Raw genomic sequence first — 24,484 nt, 5'->3', positions numbered from 1 at the left:
AACATGGTTTTCAAATGATGATTTCAATTATGAATGGGGGGAAATATACTGCAACCAATCTGGTGATAATGTGGATTAGATGTGAGTAGTCAAATCTCTTTAGTCAAGTTAGCCTGAATAGAGCTAACAAGCTATTTCTAAGTCATTGGGTCTCCAATGAACCAAAGCGAAAGCCTCGTCCACAACTGATGAAAACATAGGAGAGAGGTAAATCTTCCCAGCCCACCAAATTTAGTCTAAACACATCAAGAAGGTCCAAAACAAATCCAGAGCAACAACTGAAACACCGCAGGAATAAATTGCCTCTTGGCTCGGTGTAAAGTAAGTAAGTTTTTCTCCTCTTCTAGATAATGACTCTCACTGTAGTTTGACTCTCAAGATCACACACATCTCTTTGTAACTCATTCTACACCGATTACTCATCTCCTCTTAGCTTTCTTTGGTTAATGGCATGAAGTCCTTAGGCCCATTCCATGTTGTAAGACAGGTTTTCTTTAAGTGTTTCCTTGATTTGTCAGGCTAATCCCTAATCTGGTGCCATTAACCCTCTGGTGAAATTAGGTTTGATCAGTTTCATCAAGATTTTACAAGAGGATTTTGATTTGGGTCCAGACTGGTTTGGAGAGCTTCTTCTTTCAGTAAATGAAATCAGGAACTGAAAATTGCAGTCTATACTTACTGAGTTTATCTTCGTCTAAACTTTAAAAAAATTTTTAAAAAGCTTACGGTGATCTGAATCTAGTAAGTGGGACAAAGAGTGGAAACATGTAAATGGGCAAAAGGAAGTCTTCTCAGAGCTGTACATGTGACATTACCTGTTAGGACACAGTTAAATTTGAAGTGCCTCTTTATTTACAAAGTGATGAAATACACTGCCGCTTTCTAGGAGGTTTCCTAAAACTAACGACAAAGCGATCACACTGAGCACTCATACGTGGTTTTCCACAGAATAATTTACATAATAAAAAATAGCAGTCAAAAAAAATAATACAGCAGTACATCTATGTTTGAAAAAACAATAACAAATGTACAGTATTTTCCAAAGAATTGAGGTAGAGAAAGCACACACTGTTCGATGATGGCATTGGACAAGGATTTTGTACAGGTCACAGCGGAGTTTAAAACGGGAGCGCAGTCAGGGGGGGAAGTGACCGCATCCTGATTTCCATGCGGGAGTGGAAACGTTTGTTGGCAACCGGTGGAAAACAAAGAGTCTCAGGAACAGACCGATTGTTCGAGTGGAAAGGTCAGGAGCTGCTGTGGAATGAGACCGATCCAGGCGGGATGACAAGAGTAAGAAAAACCCACAATATCAAGGTTCAGGACACATACGGTCAATGAATGAGGTCGTGTTCAGTTCAAGCGTGCGCCGCAGTGTTGGGCCAAAACCATGAAAACACTTCTTCACGCTTGCTTTTTTTTTTTTCCCCCTCAAATCCATGTTTTGGTTGATGTGCACGGTGACACGTGAGACAAATGTTTCATGCAGACACTCAACAGAACCCTCTTCTTCTTTTACAATAAAGAGCAATGCCATCATTAGACAGGACGGCACGCTTTATAACACCACTCCTCTCTCTTCTCCTTGATCTCAGCGACTGTTTTCGGTTCCTGCAACTTTTACGGAACTGCATGAGCGGTCCCATGTAAACGCTACCACGGGAAACAAGGGGACGTGAATATTATTGACTGCAATCTTTGCTGAAGGTGTTCATTTATGTGCCAACGGAGAAACTGAGGAGGCCTAAAAGACACGGTGCCACAAAAACAAAACACTCGTCTCTATAAAACATCACTTCGGTTTATGTACAGAAATCTGTTTGGATAATTTTTTTTGTTGTAGCTGAAAGCCCTAGGGTAATTGTTTTTGTTTACATGTCATTTCTTTCTCTTGCTCCAACATCACACCATAAATCAGGAGCCAGGATGTAATTGTTGGCATATGCACAAAAGCAGCTTCAGTTTAAGTGGCCCATCAAGGATCCACTATGTTGTTCTTTTGTTGTTGTTTTTTTTTCTCCTAAAATAGAAAGACTGAGTCATCTGCAAACTGAAGTAATCCTGCTGTCTCCATGGCTTCGCGGAGGCGCTTAAGAGCGACCAGCAGCAACTTTTTCTTTCTGTCAGTCTGTGTCTTATCTACAGGCCTGCTGTGTGCGCTCTGCCCTTTGTAGGCAACAAGTGCAGTTAAAAAATAAAAATAAAAAAAACTGGCCGCAAAGTATGCCGGTTAACCGTCCAGGCTTTACACCTTCAGAGCCTCGTGAACCCCCACTGCAGACAGCCGCCGGTTGATGTTGCGATAGCGGCAGCGGAGAAGGTCACGGTAGGTGGAGCGCAGGTCTCGGTTGAAGAAGGCGTAGATGAAGGGGTTCATCAGCGAGTTGGCGTAGCCCAGCCACAGCAGCGTGCGCTCCAGCCAGATGGGCACGCAGCTGCACTCCACCCCGCAGATGAACGGCCTGGCGGTGGTCAGGATGAAGAACGGCAGCCAGCACACGGCAAAAACGCCCACAATCACCCCGAGCGTGGTGGCCGCTTTCTGCTCCCGCTTGAAGATGGAGATGTTCTTGCGCTCGCGGTTCAGCAGGCGGGACAGGGCGGCGCACTCCTCGGCCACGCCGGGCGGCTTCAGGCCCTGCATGCGGAGCGCCTCGTTGGCCACCGTCTCCAGGCGCTCGCGCCGGGACAGGTCCGTGAAGCGGTGCTTGGCGCCGCTCTTGCGAGCCGCCCGGAAAATCTTGTAGTACATGAAGAGCATGACCAGCATAGGGATGTAGAAGGCTACGGCTGTGGAGTAGATGGTGTAGCCAAAGTCTTGGCTAATGAGGCACACACCGGCCGTGTGGACGTTTTTGGCCCAGCCGCAGAAAGGTGGCAGGGTGATGGATGCCGACACCAGCCACACTCCCAGGATCATTTTAGCCATCAGCTGGCCGTTCTGCCGTGCTGGGTAGGTGAGAGGCCGTGTGATCCCGAGATATCTGTATGAAAGGAAGCAGAAAGACATCAGGATTAATCTCAACAGGGGGGTTTCAGCAATAGCCAAGACATTAATAAGGCCCCTTGACTTTTTTTTTTCTTCTAAACTCTATGACCATGACGTAGGTTTATCATTCTCGTTGCAATGCAAAAGATTTACCATTTGATATATTTTGACTATAATGGAACTAATGGCAGGATCTGTAATGAAAGGCATTTTATTTGAAAACCATATATCCATTAATAGCATCGTGAAGACCAAACAAAGATAAAGTGGAGCGGTCTAAAGTAGGACCACAAGCCTCTCAGGGAACTCTGGATATATACGGAAGAAGGTTTTCTGGTTAGAAGAGACCAACATTGAAGTTTTGACCCTTACAATGCAACGTAATTAGCTCAAAGGCTCAAAGTCCAAGCAAAAATCCAATGGGAAAGTTGTGGCAAAGCTTTAAAGTTGCTGTTCACAGGCACTTTCTTTTCGGGCTGAGCTGTATTGCTAAGAGAAAAGGCCCCAAAGTTGGCATATGTCAGACAAACGTTGAAGTTTGTGGCTGAAACGCAACAAAATGTTAAAAAAGTAGAAAGTGCTTTTATCACTGAGAGGGCACCCAGACACACACGAGGTCTTTCTGTATATGGTGATATTAAATGCATTTCTTTGAGAGGTCATAGCTGTTGTCGTAGCCTCGAGACTTATCCCCGCTTTACTCCGGCTCCTAGAGCTTAGCAGCAGGAAAAAGGAGCCATCAATCAAACAGGCAGCACAGTGGATTCAAATAGCAGCTGAAGGGTGTCAGAGGAATAAAAATAGGTGTGAAAAGTGCGGATATGTGAAGAACAGAGAAAATAGTCACTATTCTCACAAAACGGGAAGAAAAACAAAATGTGTGTCTACTTCACACCATATTTTGGCTCAATGACCGCATTCATCTAAAGCAGCGAATGTGTCATTGATGAAAAGTTGTACATTTCAGGCTTTAAGTGCTTTCTTTGGTTTCTACTCTATTGTTAATCAAAAGATATAGAAAGGCTTCAGAGAGCAAGAGGCAATTCCCCAAACCGCCCTCCACCTTCGTAGTACAGCGGCGATGCTATCGCCAGTGAGAAAATCAAACTCGGCTCAGTCAGCTTAGGGAAGGATTTGTGCTCACGGGGAGAAGCTTTTAGACGTCGAGTTTGCTCTTCCTTTGTACTCGTTCGCTTTGGTGCTTGTCACTCACGCCAGGCGGCAAAAATTCGCAGGACAAACACCGCCTGACCCATGGGCATCGGTCCGAACGCTGTATTTATTTAAACTTTTAGTGACTCATGCAGGCATCTCTGCTTGTGAGCACATGGCAGCTTGATCAACACATGGCCGCAGGATCATTTAGGGTGGGCAATATGGCTGCCATGCACCGCAGGTGGAAACATTTGCTTTTAAGCACAGAACAGCCCAGCCCCCAGTCATGAGAACATTTGACACTGGTCAGGCTTTTTTTTTTTTAATCAGCGTTACTCTTTGGACCACATGCATGCATAATTTGAAGGTCACCCAAAGCATGTGGTCTGCATTCATTTCATATCAGAATACATCAGCATTGTCATGACAACAGGTGAAACACCCGTCAGTTTTTGTATGATACTTTAGCATTGCAGTTGCCTCTTTGCGTTGCTGTCGCTTGGACGCAATGTGCTTTAGAAATATAGGAAAAATCTTGCGCCACAAGACGACATACTGACTCAGATTTCCATTTAATCTCATATTAGTCACACGCACATCCTAAAGATCCCTTGGCTCAGGTTAGCTGAGCAAAATGGGTATTATCTAACAGATTTAGCTTACGCTGTCCTTAACCACATGTCTGAATGGTTTACTGAACTCGATTAAAACGCACTTAAGCCAGGAAGAGGGGGGATAAAAATAGTCAGATGGACATTATCAAACAGATATGAGACAAACATGGGGATTGGCTCTTGTCAAGCCAAAGGGGATTCTTAGATATACATAATGGATTGCCAGAAAGCCTCTCTGGCTGCATTATTGAATGATGAGAGCTGTCTGTGGGGGGAATTTTGTGTCTGGAGCTGTGGAGGGCAGTTTTCCACAACTATGACTCATATTCAGATTTGATTAGAGACCATTTTTTTTATTATTTAATCTCCCTAAGAAAAAGAAAAGGAATTTATTTGCCAACACTTGCTTTACAAAAGGACCTCCACCAATCTGGCGTAACATTACAAAGGCCTGGCTTAGAGTGTGTTGGTGACACCTTTTGCTAAAAAAAAAAAAAAAATACTGATTGTGTTCAGCCTTCTCATACCAGGCTTGTTTGTTTTTCTTTTTCCAGTACATCCCATAGATACCAAACCGAATGGAAATCTGGGATATTTGTGGAGCTCAAATTGATTGTTTTCTAAAACTATTCTTGAATTACTCCTGCTTTCTGTTCAGCATCCATCCGCAGGCAGCAGGGAGTGCTGTTTCTGTGTTCAGTCTGCGACAATGCCTTCGTTTGTGTTAGGTGTGAAAGTAACGCCCACATAGACGGAAGGACCCAGGATTTCCCAGATAAGCGCTGCAGACACACCTGGTCATCCACATGAAGCAAATGAAAGTGTGATTCATCAAACCACGGCAACATTTTCTAGTGTTTCAGACTCGCAGTAGACCGGGGTCGGCATGTGCATGCGCTGGTGTAAACGGCATGCTTTGACACCAGTGTTGATGCTCTTCAGAAACAGCATTAAATTTGAACTAGGGCTGTCCTGATAACAAATTTTATTGCGACAAATAATATTGTTGTTTTGAGGCCATTGTCAAGTAATATAATAGCACCTATGGAAGAATGACGCAACAACACTTTCTCAAAGACCGATAAACTTGAGAGTCTGATGAACATTTAAACAGTGGAAGTGGAGGACATTTTAAATATCCAAAATAGATAAACAAAACAGCAGAAACAACAAATAAAATGGATTCTGAAGTCTCTGTAGGCAAAATAGTGGGATAGTTGAGACCAAAGCACCAGACTGAAGGCCAGTTTTGGTTGAAAGAGAAAGAAAAGAGAAAAACGAGAAATGAAACAAATGGAAATTATTGAGTTTGTCTTAGTTTATCAAGCGATTAGCTGATTTGTTGTTTATTGTGACTAGCCTACTTCGAACCTTGTCCTTCGCCTTTCAGTGGTCATTATGTAACAGTTTTATTTGCTCCCTCTTTTTGCCATTCATCTGGCAAAAAGAAGGAGCAGCACCATCATATGTTGAGGTTGTTCATGCACAAAACACATTTTATTTCAATTCTAGCATAAACCTGTGAGAAAGAGTTTTAAAAAAACGGCTGTTGTGGTTTCCAAAATCCATGCTATTACTATCAGTTTAAGAAATAACTGGCTTTTTTGAGCTTTATATCCCATCAAAAAGTTGTTTGGTCATCGAAAACATACCCAGAGTGTTGCTTTGATTCTTTCTTTCCCCACTCAGCCTTTGTAAATGGCTTAACGGAGAAATACTGTGATGATGTGCTGAAGACGGGGCGTCAAAAACAGCAGGAGCTTCTTAAAGAGACAGACTCCCAATTTCAGCACATCAAATTGCGAGGTTCAATTTCTTGTAAGTAATGTTTGATATACACAGCATTTTTATAAGAACTGAAGATAATGTAGTTACTCGATAGTGCTTCACGTGCCTGGAAAATAAACAATATTCTTCAAAGACATTAGAATAATCTCCCACGGCGCGTACATCCATTTCATTAATGTTGCTTCGTCAGACTGTTTTTGGTATCGCTTCAAAATGTGCTGGAATTTTTTTTTTTTTTTTTTCTCCATACCATATTTCTGCTGTGACAGGACACCTCACAGCAGAAGCTCATAATCAAGTCAAGAACCAGTGGCGTCCGACTATAATCACCTCCCATTAAGCAGCATGAGCGGAACCAGAGAGCGTGGCGAACACACGGGGGAGTTTAGAGGCTTGTTTTCACATCTCCAGAGGATTTGGGGCATATCCGGCACCACAGCAGCCCCCAGGGATTACCCAGCCACTGACAAAGAGCCAGGCCATGCTAATGGAGAATTCCATTACTTCCGCCAGGCTGCCAGCCACAGCGTGGTAAAGTGAACTATTTTCTGCACTTAAAGGCCGGAAGAGGCCGTGGTGTGCAGCGGCAGTCGGTCATCAACCAGTGGCACCTCGCGAACCTTTCATAGCCAAGAGAGCACACATATTGAAATATTCAAACACAGGAGTTGGTTTGGAGGGCAAAGTCAAAGATTTAGAAACAGGTTTACCAGAAAGAAAAATAAACGCATAACAGGTCGGAGCGACAGTTCCCGTGGAAAAACGGTGCTCATTTGTCTCGCTCGGAAACGTCCTCCAGTGGACCGGAGGATAACTCAAAGCAATTCATTCAGAAAGTCTTGTCAAGTGTTGCCAGGTTTCCTGTCTCTGCCGGTGGCGTGTGAGTGAAATGGTCGCAGAGATCCACACGATGACGGGAGTTGCACCATTTTTGCGAAACGACCGTCTCCGAAAATCCTGAAAAGCGCAGCCTGGCTGCTTTTTTATCCATCACTCAGCTGCGGCTATTCACTGCTTTCACGCATGATTTGTTTTGTATAAAGAGACTGAGAGTATTGAAGGGGGGGGGGAAAAAGAGGAAGTCTGAAAACGCAAGTTTTTTCGCTCACTTCGTGGTCGAATGGAAAAGGAAGAATCTGAAAAGAAACTTATTTCTGTATTTTTATATTGACGTACATTTTTTTTTTATTTACTGGAATGAGTAAATACTCTTTATATCTTAAATTACCAATGAGTAGTCTGAATCTGCAGTATATATGTAGTAGATAAGAACCAAGCTCTTAATTTGGAGCTGTAGAGAAAGAATGAGAGACAGCATGATCCCCACAGCTCACCAAAAGAGACACTTTTTTTTTTTTTTGCCCCACTATCGTCATCTTTGCATCAGCCAGTTACACAGTCTGGGGTTGTTTTCCTGCAATGTACTTGCAATGGCATTGTTACCCATATCAGCGTATAAGAAGGTGTTGAACAGTAACCAAACCACTTTTTTGTCATAGCCTATTGTTCCAGTGGTTTATAGTGATATAAATGAGATGTCAGGTATAGTGTCAGAGAGATCACCGTTTTACTGTTCACAGAATTATAATGTGCTTCCCCTGGACACTATTGACTGGGGGGCGGGGACACTCCAACAGGTTTAGTTTGGCTAGTTTTTAGTCAAAGTATTTCTTCTCACAAAAAAACGTAAAGCATCATGGTAAGGAAACCAATGCCATCGCTGCATAATAACTAAAGTCTGAAATAGAAAAATTATAAGAATTTAAAGCAGCTATTTTCCACAACTTTATTAACCTTGAAGTCTTCTAATCTGCTTCCAGGAGTTACTTTTTCTAATCGCTTCGCTTGATTTAAAACCTCTGACCAGATGTTTGTTTCCTATATTTCCTACATTTTCATTCTTCACAGATGGCATCTCCAAATATTACAATTTGCAGCGACCTCTCGATAGAGTAACGTGTACAGCGAGCGTTTTACAGTGTCAGAGACACACCTAGATTCACAAAGAGGCTGCCCTGTCTGTGTGGTGTAAAGGCGTTTACGATGTCTGTTTTACCCTCCTGTTAATTGTTGAAAAGCGCCAGAGTGGGTATTTTATGGCCTTTCCGGCATAACTCACCACCTGCCAGTTTGGGGAGAGGCTGCTGGCTCGCATCGCATTAGAAATGATAGGCAGCTATTAGTGCCACAGTGATAAATTGATTCCTCCCCCCACCCAACAGTGGGCATGTCCATCCCTGTCAGAGCTGCCCGTCCTTGGAAAACAAAGCACTTACCCTGCAGCCTCAACACAAGACGGAGAGAACAGGGTAAAAGAATGGAAGATGACAACTGAACATTACGCTTAAAGACAACAACTCAAGATGATTCCTCTATCTTTGAGGCGCAGATGAAACTTTCTGAGAAACAAACAGCAGCTTGACTCAAGGGTGGCTCTGAAGACGCGTGACGTTCTATCACTTCTGGGAACAAAAGCTTTCATTCAGACTGGCCTTTTTCAGCCTCGGCTTGTGAAGCCTGCCATTACTGTTCAATGCCGGCTGAGACACATCATTTCAGCTGGAATGATAGTGCACACTTTGGGATAATCACTCGTGGGAGGCCGTCTGTGTTGCATCATTCCCAAATCCAGCATTAGCAGGATAATCAAAAATCCATTTAATTTATTTTTAGGATGCGCCTAAATAGCCTTTCGGGGGCTGTGAGGGAGGGGAGTCAAAAGTGGACTTCATTCCTCGGGAATAATACGCCCTTTTGACAGTCTGCTTTTAGGGAGTTAGCTGCTGTCAGGAAGCTTCCTATTTTAAATTGCTGATGTTTTTTCATGTGTCGCTGCAGAGCCTCGATTCAGTTTCTGGTAAATACTGTTGGGTTCTAATCTTTTAGTCCTCCAATGCATTGTAATGCTAATTATTTCCCTCTGTACATGTTTTATATAGGGCTGGGCGATTAAACCATAACAACATTTGTTACGACAGACAGGTAAGCAATATCATTAGAAGAGACGGCCGACAGAATTTTGATAATTTCACCAAACTACGATTCAGAACTGCTAGGCATTCTGGGGGATGTAAGCAGAGGAAAAGCTTTAGCTGCTCAACCTCTCATGGCTAAGCTAGGCTAGTGGCATCGACTAGCTCACTCACTCTTTGATAAGCTAGCTAAGCTGATAGCTTATCAAAGCTGGCAGCGCAGCAGCAGTTTCACGTTGCCCTCAACATACTCTGCTGTTCTTAACTTCTCGGAGGTCCGTGTGAACTCAATGCAGACTCAAAGCGGGCAAGTACACACAAAGGTACATTTTTAGCTTAGCTTTTAGCTTTTAACGACTGTTTTGTGAGGTACTGACAGTTTTCCGTGGGGGAGAAGAAATCAGGCTAGACGCCCAATTAGCCTATCAAACTTGCTAGTGTCGATTGTGGGAAAAGAAGGAATTTCTCACCTAAAATGCAGGCAATCGTTACGCGTGACTATAAAATCTCAACCATTAACAGATGGTGCGCGGTACGCAGAATACATACAGTACTCCTGAGTATTTGGGAGCAGTATCATGTTTCGCCACCATGCCCCAAAACTGCTTAAAAATACATTGTGGATGAAAGAGTAAAGGTCCCGTCACTTTTGACAGTATTCTGGATATTTAAAGCAAATCACTAATAAATAATTCACAATATCAAATGATAGAAAATGCTTATATCATGATATGTTTTTCAGCTATTGCTGATACTGTATAACATTGTTAAGCACTCTTTCTTTCTCTTTCTAGTTCTGAGTCTGTCCTCCATTATCATCAGACATTGACAACATATTAGCCGTGACCTTTTCTGGTGTTTTGACCTTTCTCTGTCTCTCACAGTGACAACCTGCTAGAGCCTGTTAGCTCATTCGGTCCTAACACTACACTTTGAAAGCTCTCACGTCATTACACACTTTATCAAGCGTTTGACATCACTGTCACATATAAATTCATGAATTTCCTTTAGATGCTTTGGGAGATGGGGGCTGAGAATCTAATCTGAGCTAAACTGTAACATCTACTTTATCACATCTATCTGGTAAGCATTTAATTATAGATCCATGTATTTTTAAAGCATTCCAGGTAATGATTTTATGTAATAAGCCACCACAAATCAGTGCATAATGGTCAAGTGGAAGACAAGGATATGTAGCTTTCAAGGCTTTTGACAAACAGCAATCTGAAAAGAGAGGTATGGATTTGTATTTAACCTCCATTTACTCTTAAAACCCAAAATAAAGTCCAACAGGAGTCACCACAATTACAAAAAAGGTCCAACTGTGTAATTTAATCCAAATATAAATCCTTCTGTTCCAGGTAGGGCTCAAAGGTTTGTCAGAGAAAATTAGTGAACAAAAAGCATCATAAAGATTACAAAGGCAGTTCAAATATCAAAACATGGAGTAAAACAGAAGAAGGTCATAAAACAATATCCCAAACGTTGAGCATCTCACAAAACCCTAAACTGACAGGCAGCAGAACTACAGGTTCATAGTTCAATTAGTTGTCTTGTCACAATGGGAAGTATCAAAGGAAAAAAGTCCTGGCTAAAGCAAAGACAAGGGACATTGGCAAAGAAGGCAACAAACGACACATAAAAAATGACCAAAACCATAAACATCCTTCTTTTCACTTTACGGTTTTGTATTACATTGTCTTGAGCTATCCTGTAAAAGCCCAACTTCCTTGAAGCCTGTGGTTACAGCATAGCACATTGTGAAAAAGTTCTAATGTATTTTTTTTTTTCACATGCATGGGCAGATTGTTGGTTTTTTTTTTTCATTAACCAAATGGCACAGCATTAGCATAGCTACTTACATATTAGAGGAAAGTCATTTAGTTTCTGCTCGCCGTCACAATTTGCTCCTATATGAACAAATGTTTGTTGTCTTCTGGAGCTCAGTGTCAGCCACAGATGCAATAGGTTTCATTTTGTATTTCTGCATGGCTGACATAAATTTCCAGAGTAGTTTCTGTTGTTCGGGCACAAAGACGACACATTGCCTACATGCATATGTGTCTGTTGGAATGACTCAGCCATAGTAATGGTATTGGTAACTAGTTTCTTTTAATTCATCCAGACTTTAGGTTTGAGCTGGTTGCGAATAAGCATTTTAAATGCTTAAAATCAGGTCTAGTCACTTTATTATAGTGCCCTCTTGTCTTACAAATTACTTCAATTCTTAAAGAGCGCCACCTATCTCTCTTTTACGGAACAGGTTAAAGCATGGTTGGTGAGTAATCAACACTGATCACTGAACCTTAGGTACCTTTGACAAATGTTGTGTTTTATTATTTTTGCGACAGACATCGTTTTGTAAACATTAAAAAGAGAAAAAAAATGTCAAAAGTTTTCCAACTGTATAGTTTTGATTTGTATTTCTTTATGTATGAAACTGTATGCATGTGTGTATCTTGTCCTTGTTTAATAGGACTGGATGGACATTAGCATTTTGCTAAATCCAGTATATTTATGACAGCATTGTACGTTCATAAATAAGCACTGTCCCATTTAAATAAAATCAATCAATCAGTCAATCAACAATGAGTCAGAGACATTCTGCTGAGATCCTGGTCCATATTAGCATGATAGCATCTCCCATTCTCAACTAAGGTCCTCTGTTAGATTAAGATCCTGTTCAAGACAACAGTTTGAGATGATTTGGGGTTTTTTTAATTACTATTATTACCCTGTTAAAAGTAACCATGACAAGATGGGTACACTGTTATAAAAGGATGCACGTGTTCAGTAGGATTAATAAGATGAGCCGAGGCGTTTCAATGAGTTACGATTATAAGGCCCAAAATGTCTCAAAAATGTATCCCTCACACTACGAATTACCACAAGGCAACATGAATTTGTCTGTGCCAAATTCTGACCCAACCGTCCGAATACTGCAGCGGAAATTGAGATTCATCTGACCTGGCAATATTTTTCCAAACTGCTACGGTCCTGTTTTGGTGAGGCTGTGTAAACTGCGGCCTTGGTTTTCAGGCTTTAGCGGCCCCGGTGGGGCCCCGGTGGGGCCCCCAGAGTGGCGTTCTGCTGCTGCACCCCTCCTGCTTCAAGGTTTGATGTGTTGTGCATTCAGAGATGGTATTCTGCGTACCGTCTCTGTTTGCAACAAGCAGTTACTCACGGAGCTGCTGCCGTTCTATCATCTCAAACCAGTCAGCCCATTCTTCTCCGATCTCTGACATCAAAAAGGCATTTTGTCCATTCTAATGCCGCTCAACAGACACTTCTTCATTCTCTGCCCATTCTCTGTAAACCTGAGAGATAGTTCTGTGTGAAACTCCCAGTAGATCAGCCATTTCTAAAATAGACACCAGCAACCATGCCATGTCCGAAGTCCTTTAAATCTCCTTTTTATTCCTACTCTGATGCCATGTTTGAGTTTTGACAGGTCCTCTTCGCCAGATATTTCTGTCCAATGCTTCGAGTTGTTCAACTTTGACTCACTAAGGCTAAACTAAAGCAGTCCGAACCCAGCCTGCTATAACTATCAATTTTCTCTTTAGCAATCTTAGTTTGCATCTTTGTTAGCAAAAGCTAATTTTCCATTGTGTCTCAGGTCTTTTCGTTTGACGTACAATAGCAATGCATCCAGCGCATCTTGAATTGAAGTCGGAGTGTTTTCCTGTAAGCAACGAGAGCGCATCTCCATTAGTGAATCCAAGCACCTCTTCACACCGTCTGCTTTGAACGGATTTTTGCCTGCAGGTTATGCATTTCCTGTTCTGTGTCAATTGTTAAAAGGTGTTTCTTTATGGTGGCAGCCATGGCGACCACACTTGTGTTAAAGGCACAGGGCGTCTGCATGCCTCTTTCTTGTTAAAGAAAATTCGATTTCTATAAGTGCATGCCGGCAGCTGTTTGGTCTTCATTTGGAGTGATGGACTAGCCCCGAAAACGATGTTTTCACTTTCTTTTTGGGAACTGGAACTCTGCTAAGCCATTTAGTGAGACTGCAAATTTGCTCAGTTCCTCTTCAGTGTTATCCAGCGACTACATGTCTGAAAATGGGGGGCTGGGGGTGAGAAAGTATGTGGTTGGAAGTCTGTCTTCTTCTCTTTTTTCTGTTATGATGATGAGTGAGCATGAGGGTGAAGGATCCCCCCATCCCCCTTTTTATTCATCACCTTCCCAGAAACGAGGGAGAGAGAGAGAGAGATCCTCAAAGGACACCTCGGACGCCAAATAACCTCAGAGGAAGTCGCTGGTGTGAGAAAGGAAGTTTTTTTTCTGCACTTCTTATTTCACTTCTGACCTTTTAGTGGGGGTTAAAAAAAAGTACACACACACACACACATATATATATATATATATATATATGTGTGTGTGTGTATGTAACAGTTTTTGTTACCAAGGATACCACAGGCAGCTCCGCTTTTTTAGCCCGCTCACTTTGCTTCAATTTGGCATCTAGACTGTGGCTAGTACAGCTGAAGTAGCTATACAGCCCATTATGTGTCATCATTTCATCACTTGGCAAATGAAAAGGGACAGCGAGGAGGATCCGTAGCCAACTTCGTCCACAGCAGAAACTAACGTGTAACATAAAGGCAACTGTTTGGGGCGTTATGTGCTTTATTTTTTCTCTTGTTTTTGTTTTTGCTGTTGTCGCTTTTTCGACATCCCTCCCTTAAAGTGACCTTTTATTTTTGGAAACGTTTAAATATCAGATCTGCGAAAGCCCAGTTGAGCATGAGAGGATGCTGCTAACACCACCGATGTTCAAAAAGAAGAACGAAACCAAACACTATGAGAACAGCCTTAACGTCTATGTTCAGGTCATCTGTGATGTCTGGGGGAAACAAACGCAAATTATTTTGGATTACTTCGACAGGAGCCGTTGATTCATAGTAACCTTCGCGATAATAAATATAAGTATGCAGCACTCTTGATTCCTCATTTACAGAAAAACTACAGTACCTCGCAAAGGACGTCATACACCGTCAACGTTTTCTTGTTTTGTTACATTAGGACACATACCTTAGCGTATTTCATTGTTACTTTATGTAAAAGGCTAACACAAAGTATGGCAGAAATGTTAAGTGGATGGAAAAATGTTGCTTTAAAAAAGCTTCAAGAAATAAAAATCTCCAAAAAAAAAAAAGTGTGGCATACATTTGCACTTGTCCCCTTTTCCTCTGATACCCCTAAATAAAAATGCCTTCAGAAGGTCAGTGAATGACGTCTACCTGAGTGCAATCTCATCTCAGTATGAAGCTGCGCTGTGACGACCGAGGAACACAACAGACAGGTCAGGGAGAAAGATATGAATATGTTTAAGGCACCGTTAGGTTATTTTAGAAAAAAAAAAAGGCTTCGCAGGGCGTCGTTCAATTCATTATTCAATATGGCGCAGCTGTGAACCTAAAAACACACGGCAATCCACCTAAGCAGGGAAGGAATTAATCAGAGAAGCAGCCCAGAAGCCAATGGTAAACCAGGACGTCCTGCAGAGATAAATAGCTCAAGTGGGAGAAGCTGTTGACAGCACAACTGTTCTGTTCCTCATGTGCAGATCAAGGAGCCTCATGCATAAAAGAGTGCGCAGTTTTCACACTAAAACCTGGCGTACGGAAAAATTTTGAAAAGTGCGGCGCACAAAAAAAAAACCAAACGAATCGGACGTAAATATCCGTGCGCACGCACGTGGCCGCGCACCTTTCCTTTATAAATCCTAATTTGCGGGAAATAGAGCGTAGCTGCTGGTCCGCCCTGTCGCCGCCCATAAATACTATTGATGTACTTTGCATCTATCCAGAAGGGCTCTACAAGATATAAATATTGATTTACAGGTGTACAAGACTATGTATGTATGGACTATAAGGGGTTATAGCAAAGAGATATAGATATTGTGTATAAATATAAATATGGGAGCTATATGCACAGATTATACAGAATATACAAGAATGTTAGGAAATGGATTATATATATATATATATATATATATATATATATATATATATATAATACAAATATGTAAATTAGTATAAATACCCGAAGTCTGCCACCACGGCTCATCTTTGCGCAGCTACTTATATACGTGTGATTGCATACACACCTTGATCACCTTAAAAATAATCAAACTTGTTGATTATTTTTAGTCAGCAGCTTTGAGTTCATCTGCTGATCCAATTTTAGTGAGAATGAAAGGACCCCATAGATGCATGTCATGCGCTGCGGCGCACGGACCAACGCGTTACATCTTTATGAGACAAAAACGGAGAAACTATTTACATTCGAGCCAGTGGCGGAGCCAGAGGGGTGGCAAGGGTGGCATTTGCCACCCCCAACAGAGCCCTTGCCACCCCTACTGCCACCCCACTGGAAATGGTCATTTTAAAATATAATACTTATGAGATCGGCAAAGATTTGCCAGGAAAACTGTAATTTCCGACTGTCCCTGAAGGCAGCCCGATGCAGTAGCAGCCTACACTGACGCTGTTCATTGGTTAAGCTGACATGTGGTTCCTGCTTGATCCAAAACACACCCGCGGCTTTAGAGTTGAGGAGTTTTGCAGGTATTTACAACATTTTACCGCTCAGCGGTAACCGCTGCGTTACCTTCCTAATGAGAGGCGGCACTTGTCATACATTTCTAAAAAGAAAAAAAAATGGTTGTGCACCGCTCCGTAGTGCCTCGTTTATTATATTAGCCATGCTAGTGCTGATAGATCGTGTTTTAGACAGATTCTTTTAACATATGTTGTAGTGCACATGCTGCCCTGTAATGTTTTATTCATTTGGCCAGGATATATCTCCCAGCTCTTGCTTGAAATGTGTGTGGTAAGAATATGTGAAAAACCATTGTTAAGTTTTATAATGACTGAAATGTAAGTAGGCTATGTCATATTTGAATTATAACCTAACTAGTTATATTAATTAATTTAATTAATCTATTTTTAATTTAGTATTATTTTAGCTAGCTACAGAAAACTAAAAACTATAGTTTAAATAATAGTTAAAATAGTGTTGTCTCTGCCAAACAGTCATGGAGTCTAAATACCAGGCTGTCTTATTTTGTGTAGAGCCCAAATGAAAAGAAAAGGTAATATCTCCCAGTTCTTCTTAAAGAGGCAAAAACCAGGGCCAGACCAGGACCAGACAGAACCCTGGAGCAGTGACCAACCTGGAGAAGCCAGCCAGGAGACACCAGGCCCAAGTGTATCACCAGCAGGTTAGAGGCTGTGACAGAGAGTTATTAAGTAGTAAAATCCAATAAGCCTAATTCTAAAGGTTAGCATGATGCTTTTTGCATTTTTTGTTGTGTCTGTTTATGCATTTCACAATTAAGTTCCAGAGAGAGATGAGGGTGAACCTTTTAAAGAGGTTTTTCATGAGCTGTTTAGACTTTGTAAGATTTCAGTTGTTATCCCAGTCAGTACTGCATCCTGTGAGCGAAGTTTTTCTGCTCTAAAACTGATCAAAAACCACCTTAGAACAACTATGGCTGATGACAGGTTAAGTCATCTTGGCATTCTCAGTGTTGAGTCAAGGAGGGCACATACCCTCAACATGGATGACTTTGTAAAACATTTTGCTTCTTCCCACCAAAATTGGAGAATTATGCTCTCTTGAGTGTATCCTGGCTTTGAGTTTGCAGTATGTTGTTCCCATTCAAAGCTTATTTGACCATAGCAGTGTTTCTCAAACCTTTATAATTACCACCAGGGTAATGCTGGTCAGCTCTGGTGGTATTGTCTTGCAGTTTACTATTTGGAGCCAGTTTTATTTATTTATTTTTGAGAATTTGTTTTTGGTCATATTCTGGGCTCTGAGTTTACATTTACATGTTCACTGTTCCATAGTGCCGTTTAACGTCTTGTTTGGTCATGGCAAATCTTTGTTAAATAAACCATTTTAATTTGAGTGTGTGTGAGACAATATTTGTTTCCTTTCGTTCATCATTTGTATATGGACCCCTCTGATAAAGCCTTGCTCACCCTTTGGCCACCCCTTGAAAAAAAGTCTAGCTCCGCCACTGATTCGAGCGAGGTTTTCACATACTTTTATTTTTATTTTCTGTGTTTTGTGTGCTTGTTAGCTTATTGTCTGAGGATAAATGCGGTTCAGTTTCATCGTCTATGTTTAAACAATAAAATATTAAAATCATGAAAAACATCGGGTTTGATGCTTCTTGGTCTAAATAACACCGAATGTCGTCAGATTTCAGTGTATTTAGGTGAGTTTCGATGCTTTGCAGTTTGATATTGTCCACAGAAAAAGTTTATATAAAAGGTTTACACGTATATTTAGGCAACCTTTGACGCAAAGTAAATGTTTACACATGCAGAGTTGTGCTTAAAATATGGCGCCGCGCATTTTTTTTTGGTGCGCACTCACGCTTTATGCATGAGGCCCCAGGACTTTGTGGAAAAGTGGCAGGAAGAAAGCCACAGCTGTTCTAGTTTGGAGTTTGCTAGAGGCCACGCAGGGGATTCAGCAAACACGTAGAAGAAGGCGCTCTGCTAAAATATCGAGATGACGGGGGAATTGACGGCGGGCCCCGCCTCCCTCCCAGCGATGCCTGGAGACGCAGGCACCGGCCTCTCTGTGACCCTGCAAGGATAAGCAGCCGATACAAGATGAATATTTAGAAAACATATTCCTCCTACTTAGCAACCACGCGCCATTTTTGTGTTGGTTTATTGTATTCAATCTCATTAAAACACATTCAAGTTTATTGCTGAGAGGTGATCGAATGTGGAAATATTAAAGGGTGTGAATATTCGGCAAGATCGATTTTGACATCTATTTTTAGCCTGCTAACATCTTCCAAGCACTTTTTTCTACATTGTATTTTGTTTTACGTCTGAATGATAACCGATTAAAACTAGCTCTTGTAAAGAGTATCCTTTCTCAAACAGGATAATAAAAGCACCCTGACATCCACTGTACTTTGCCAGCTAGCATTAATTGCCATGTTTTTCATAGACGTTATAAAACCATGACATCGACGGAAACATTCTTGTATTTTTACTATGACAACATGCAGCCGTGCAGGCTAATAATAATTATAACAATCTGCCAGTGTTGGTCATTTATCCCGCTCCCCATCATGTCTTTACCAGCAACGCACCGGAGATCTGGGGAAGATTGTGATCTGCTAAATGATTAATTGGATCTAAAGTATGCCTTCCACATCCTGTCCAGTTTGTCACTTTAATGGAAAATGTGCACTGAGGTATAAATCAGTCAGTATCCTGCGAAGGCACATTCTGATGAAACAAAAAACCAAAAGAAACAAATGAGAAAGTACGTGCAGCTAAGACCCAAAGCCTCAAACAAATGATGAGCGGATGGAGCAGCGTTCCCACGTCTATCGGCCAGCGAGAGATTTCAGTTTTCTAGGTCAAGAAGAAGAAAGTTTATCTAACGTGTATTTTTTTCCCCCCAGATGTCAAGCGTCTAAAGGAGATATACGTGGGTGGAATCGATGTTCAACGTCTGAACAGTGTATAATAGCCGCACTAAAAATATGACTAATGGACAGAAAATCCACTTTGGCTGTTTATCAGAGAGGGAGAGAAAATATTCCTTTGATGTGAAGCAACTTTGTGATGACGGAAGCATATGCAAATGTACGGCATCGCCAGTCTTCTCCAGAACATATCTCTGCCAAGGTACACACACTAAAAAAAATGGCATTAAAGCTGAGTAAACACAGCTGTGACGACAAAGTAATAACCGTGATAATCAGATCGCACGACACTCTAAAGTACACAGGAGCCGTCAGAAACGTCACTATATCATCGGATAACGTCAGACAGAAAGGAATTGTTCTTACATGTACTGCTTATGTACAGTTTGAAACATATTTACTCACATTGTGTAACAAAAATACATCTTTTCTCATTGTCTGACATGACATCAGACTAAACACAAAATGTGACCAATGTGCAGTATTTAAATTGCATTCAGATTATTTCAAGATGAAATATTAACGACTGCTATTTTATTCATACAATGAAGTTTAGTGTATTTCTTAAATGCATATTGTTTGTCTTTATATAACCAGGTGAAAAATGGATACATGTCAAAAATTTATTTTGTAAACCACGTTTAGCTTTTATTTCACCGACTGGTTGTAATTCTTGTTTTTGTCAGCATGTGGTGCTGTTGTTACAGAGAGGTCTAAAATTACCGGAAGTAGAAAAAATCTCGTTTATGTACCGTGGCATCCTCACTGGTAAAACGGAAGTGAAGGACATTTTTTTGAGCCGAGACTTGTTGGAGAAGACGACTCCATGTCCACATGAGCAAAAGATCCAGATGTTTGAGGTGCCACTGCCGTTTATTATACGTTGTTAGATTTGAGCTTTTATGTGAAGCTGCGTTGCTGCTCTTTTAAGTGCTAACCAAGTTGTTAGCCCGCCATTTTACTGAAGCTAAGGCTTTCTACCGATGAAATACTGGTTATTCATTTCTCCATGTATTGAGCCTCATTCTTTTCATTTTTTTGCAGCTCAGAGGGAAAAGTTATTTTTTAAAATAAAGAACCCATTTGATTTGAAGCTCCATGTGCTGCATTAATCCCGGCTTCATTTATAAATTCCCAATTTATCTCATATTTATTCTCTATTTTTGTTTTTAACTTTTACTATTCTTGAGTTAAAGAAACGCACAAAACTTCAATATGCCTGTCCTATAATGTTTCTGTGGAAATGGTAATGAATTATATTCTATTTTAAACATTTCCAGTTTTAGGTCAGCTAAGTTCAAATGCTAAAAAAATAAGGAAAATTTGTATTTTGTTTCTGCACATTTAGAGGTCACATACATTGCTTCAGTATTTGTTATAATCTCCCTTTAAACTCTAATTTTGGGTTGCATCAGTTCAGAGGAGATGTCTTCAAAAATGAAGGCATTTGTCCTTGATTGGATTTGCAAACTAATATATCTGTTTCGATGTTGCGTTGGCCTGTGCAATAGAAACAGGTGTTAAACAAAATTTGGAAATTAAACTTATAAATGTAGTGAATAATAAAACGAAGAAACTCTAGCAAAACCCCAAACAGCAAAAGTTGGTAAGGAAGAAAAGAAAGGGCTACTGTAGCTGCCCTCAAAGGTATAAATTAAAATCAATCAGAATTTTTGCATTTCATTTGGTTTGAATAATATTCAAATGACCCATTTACACTGGGCTGGATGTTATGCTTCATCAGATAAACCACATTCAGATGGTTTAAAGCCTCATGAGCAAACAAAAGAGACAAAAAAACAACTTTTGGTTCTCTGTAAGAGGTATCTAAAATTTTCACTGACCCACCCACTGACCTACAGAAGAACAATAAATGCAAAACACACATCTCTTTTTCTCACAGGAGCCCTACCTTTGTGTGCCTTTCAAAGGTACACCCACGCAATCCACCAACACATGCAAAAATAAAATAAAAAAACAGAGCTCTTACCAAGTAATGAGTCATTTAGCAGCCGAAGCGTATTTTGTGTCCTCTTTTGATTATTACATTTTGAAGCTTTAATAAAACATCATATCTATTAGGAAAATAAATGATATATCAGACATTGTTTGACATGCTTCCAACCTGATATGGATGTTGTTGCATTTCAGTAAATAAAGAATTACCAACACTATTTTTTAAGTAACGTTTACAGATGCATCTCAATGAATGAGAACATCAAAAGCTAGTTCATTTCAGAAATTCAATTCACAAAGGGACTTGAATTCCCTATATAGGTTCCGCACGCACAATTATTTCACCAATGCTGGAAGACGTTTCTAATGAAATCAGCTCAGTACTTGTTTGAAACAAATGACACCATTAGTGACCAGTGACTCTGGAAGGCCGGGTTGCTGCAATAGAGGCCTTCAAGCTCAGGCTAACTCTTGGCTCGGGTGTCTCTTTTAGGCATGGAAATCAAGAATCAGTTCTCTACAAGTTAAATTTCTGCCTGTCTAACAATTCCACTTGTCTATTCTGATAACCTGAGACATATTTGCGTGATGGTATATTGCACACGCGCCGTATTTTGACATAGTTCCTTTACAAATGTGTGCAAATCTTTATCTGCAATGTGCTGGTATCGAAAAAGCTGAATTTTGCAATTGTCATGTTTCGATTAACTAAGAAATTGAATTAAAATCACACATGGATAAACTTGTGTACGTAATGTCATTGTAAATGATGGCAGCGATGGATGTAAACAGTTACACAAGATATATTCATAAGGAGACGTTGGCATCTTATTCAGGCGTCGGAGCCACAAAACCCCTCATACTTCGGCGCGGCTACGTACGCTGCGTTTTAGGGTAATGGTAGCCGGCAATTTTACAGAAGAGTTGTGGATGCAACATGTTCAAATGACACGCAGCTTTTAATGACCTGTGTGATGCTGTGAGAGCTCTGGTGGAGTCAGCTGCACATTGTCCAGAAAAACACATCATCATCCTCGTTGTCGTTTTCAACAAAGGGGTAACATCCTGCAGTTGATCACGTGACTCGTGTGAAGCGATGCAAGTGTTTCCATTGCAGTTTTGCAAAATACGGCAATATCGAAACAGCTAAAAAAAAATCACCTCATTGTATCACAAAAATACAAGTCTTTGAAATTGCAGATTTTCCAGTAAGCCAATTTATTTTCAGAATTTCATTTGTGGTCACTGGAATCGCAGCCGTTGGCTGATTTCGAACAAACCCAAAATGGCGTCACAGCAAAGTTGCCCCAAAAGCATGGACACCATTTCACTTGAAAAGGATGTAATACCTCCAACATTCTCAAACAGCAGACCACACAGCATGCAACGGATCTGCTTGAATGCAAAGAGTTTGATACGTTGCTTAGCGACAGCGGAGAGCTTCGAGCACAGCATCTCAAATGCCATAAATGTCCTGGGTTTACATTAAACTCCTTAACATCAGCGCCATAGTGTATGAACAATCTCCATCTCATATAAACATCCACAGTCGTGTTCAATAAATAAGAAAATGGGTTCCGATGAGGCTCATTCGTCGGATTAAAAGCACATTTTAAAAATATCTCATTGTCTTCTTCCTGACAGCAGATTCTCTGGTTTAATTCAGGCAGTTTGTTCGCTAATCAGGCACAGTGACAGCCTGGTCATTAAAGCAGGCGTTGGTACCTTTGCACTGCCATTTCTGACATTGTCTGTGGCTCACCACAAGAAATGCAACTCTTGTAGCTCAAGTCCTGGGTGCGTTTGTTTGTGGTGGCTGCAGATATCTCTGTACTTTCCACCGATGTGGTTGAATTCAGCGCTCTGTGAACAGCCAGCCTTTTTAGCAACAGCCCTGTGTGGCTTACCCTCATTCTGCAGAGCTTCAACGGGGGTTTCATTTGCTGCTGTAAGCAAATGTAGCTGTATGTATTAAGTATTAAAGGCTCCAGCCGCGCAATAACTCAAAGACTTCTCAAATCACAGTTGAAGCAGCTATCTGTTTGCCGATTAGGATCAAATTATCTGCATGGATCTTATGCTAAATAATGAACAGATTTTTTAAAAATGTTTAATCCTGCTTTGTGGGACTGTTATTAAAACTAGAGCTGTTACCAAGCAACACACTTTAAGAAATTCATTACTTTATAGAAACCCACTGGTGTCACATCTTACTACGCGTCCCGATGCTGTTTCCTAAAAAAAAAAAAAAATGTCATGTCAATCTTAGGTTGCAGCAAGTGACGAGTGTTTTGTACTCTGAACCAAAAGCAGGAACGGATGCTAATCTAGCTGATGGTTCAGTTTAGTTTATGACTTGATTTTCACAAAACAAATGGCAGAGATGTTCAGGTTTTCCTAGATCTCTTCTCCATTGTACGGCAAGCGGGCCGCATGAATTTTGTATGTTCAGCATGGTGTCTGGCTTGATCCGCAGTGACAAGCTCTGATCTCTGAATGGAAGTAAAAGCTGGATACAAACACAAAGCACGGCGGAGGAGCTGTGGAGGAGGCGCATAACAGGTGAAGCGAGAGTTTAGCCCCCCGGATTTGACAAACACGGCTAATACTGCGAGCACCTACAGTTTTTAATCCTAAAGTAATATTTTAAGCTGATCCCATTCACGTGAAATATTTGTTAGTAAAATCACAGCGTGCTTTTGAGGCTGACTGATAATGGCATAAGAACTTTTCTGCTGGGTAAATTCTGGTGAACACTTCAACATGCCATTATGTTTAGCATCATGCATGCAGTCTTAAATTTCGGAGATTAGTCCAAACAGGGCCATAAAGCATAATAATATCAATTAATAGCTCAGTTTTTATAGCTTAATAGAGTGTGAGTTGTGTATATTTTTTAAGACTTGAAAAGTATCCAAAAGATAACAGTTGCAAAATCCCTCCATCTCTCTAATAAATGGTTTTGTTATAGTGTGCTGTGCAGCTGTAGTCACCCCTGTGACTGTGAGTCAGTACTCTGTAGAACGATGCTCTGTGCAAAACAGCTCAGGTTCAGTCAGATGGATGTTGGTGTCTGTTAGCATCAATTTTCAAGTTTTGCCACAGATTCTCACTTGGACTTCGGTCTGGACTTGACCTAAGTCAAGTTCAAGCGAACACTTGAATATGCTTTGATCGAGATTGCCCCACTTTGGGGTTGTTGTCCTGCCCCGTTCTCAGGTCTTTTGCGACTTTGACATGTTTTCATCCATGCCGGCCAGCGGCCACCATGTTTTATAGAAGCGATGGTGTGTTCGTGTTTAAATTAAGGCCTTTTAAAATGAACGAAAACCTTAAAATAGATTTTTTAAGGTTTTTTTTTTTTCCAACAGTGGCCTGTCAGTTTAAGTGGACAGATGGCAATATGGAGGACCATGCCTAGGTAGGTTTGCAGTTGTGCCAAAATCTCTCTACTGTCAGAGTGGATTGAACAGTGTCCTGTGAAAGGTTGAAAAGTTGAGACATTTGTTTATAACCTAACTCTGTTTTAAAT

The 24,484-nt window shown here is 41.0% G+C and overlaps 1 protein-coding gene across 1 annotated transcript in view; it reads right to left on the bottom strand.

Annotated features, from left to right (window-relative positions):
* Positions 1-829: 829 nt before the first annotated feature.
* htr7c (5-hydroxytryptamine (serotonin) receptor 7c) overlaps positions 830-24,484 on the bottom strand; it is a 37,432-nt gene continuing 13,777 nt past the window's right edge. Inside the window, exon 2 of the mRNA XM_028035070.1 lies at positions 830-2,984. Within this exon, the coding sequence (XP_027890871.1) occupies positions 2,246-2,984 (739 nt within the window). The 3' untranslated portion in view covers positions 830-2,245. The remainder of the gene's footprint in view (positions 2,985-24,484) is intronic.

Source organism: Xiphophorus couchianus, chromosome 12, assembly GCF_001444195.1.
Source record: "Xiphophorus couchianus chromosome 12, X_couchianus-1.0, whole genome shotgun sequence".
Classification (NCBI taxonomy): Eukaryota; Metazoa; Chordata; class Actinopteri; order Cyprinodontiformes; family Poeciliidae; genus Xiphophorus; species Xiphophorus couchianus.
Note: the sequence above shows the minus strand (reverse complement) of the source record. Positions and strands in the feature narration are given on the sequence as shown.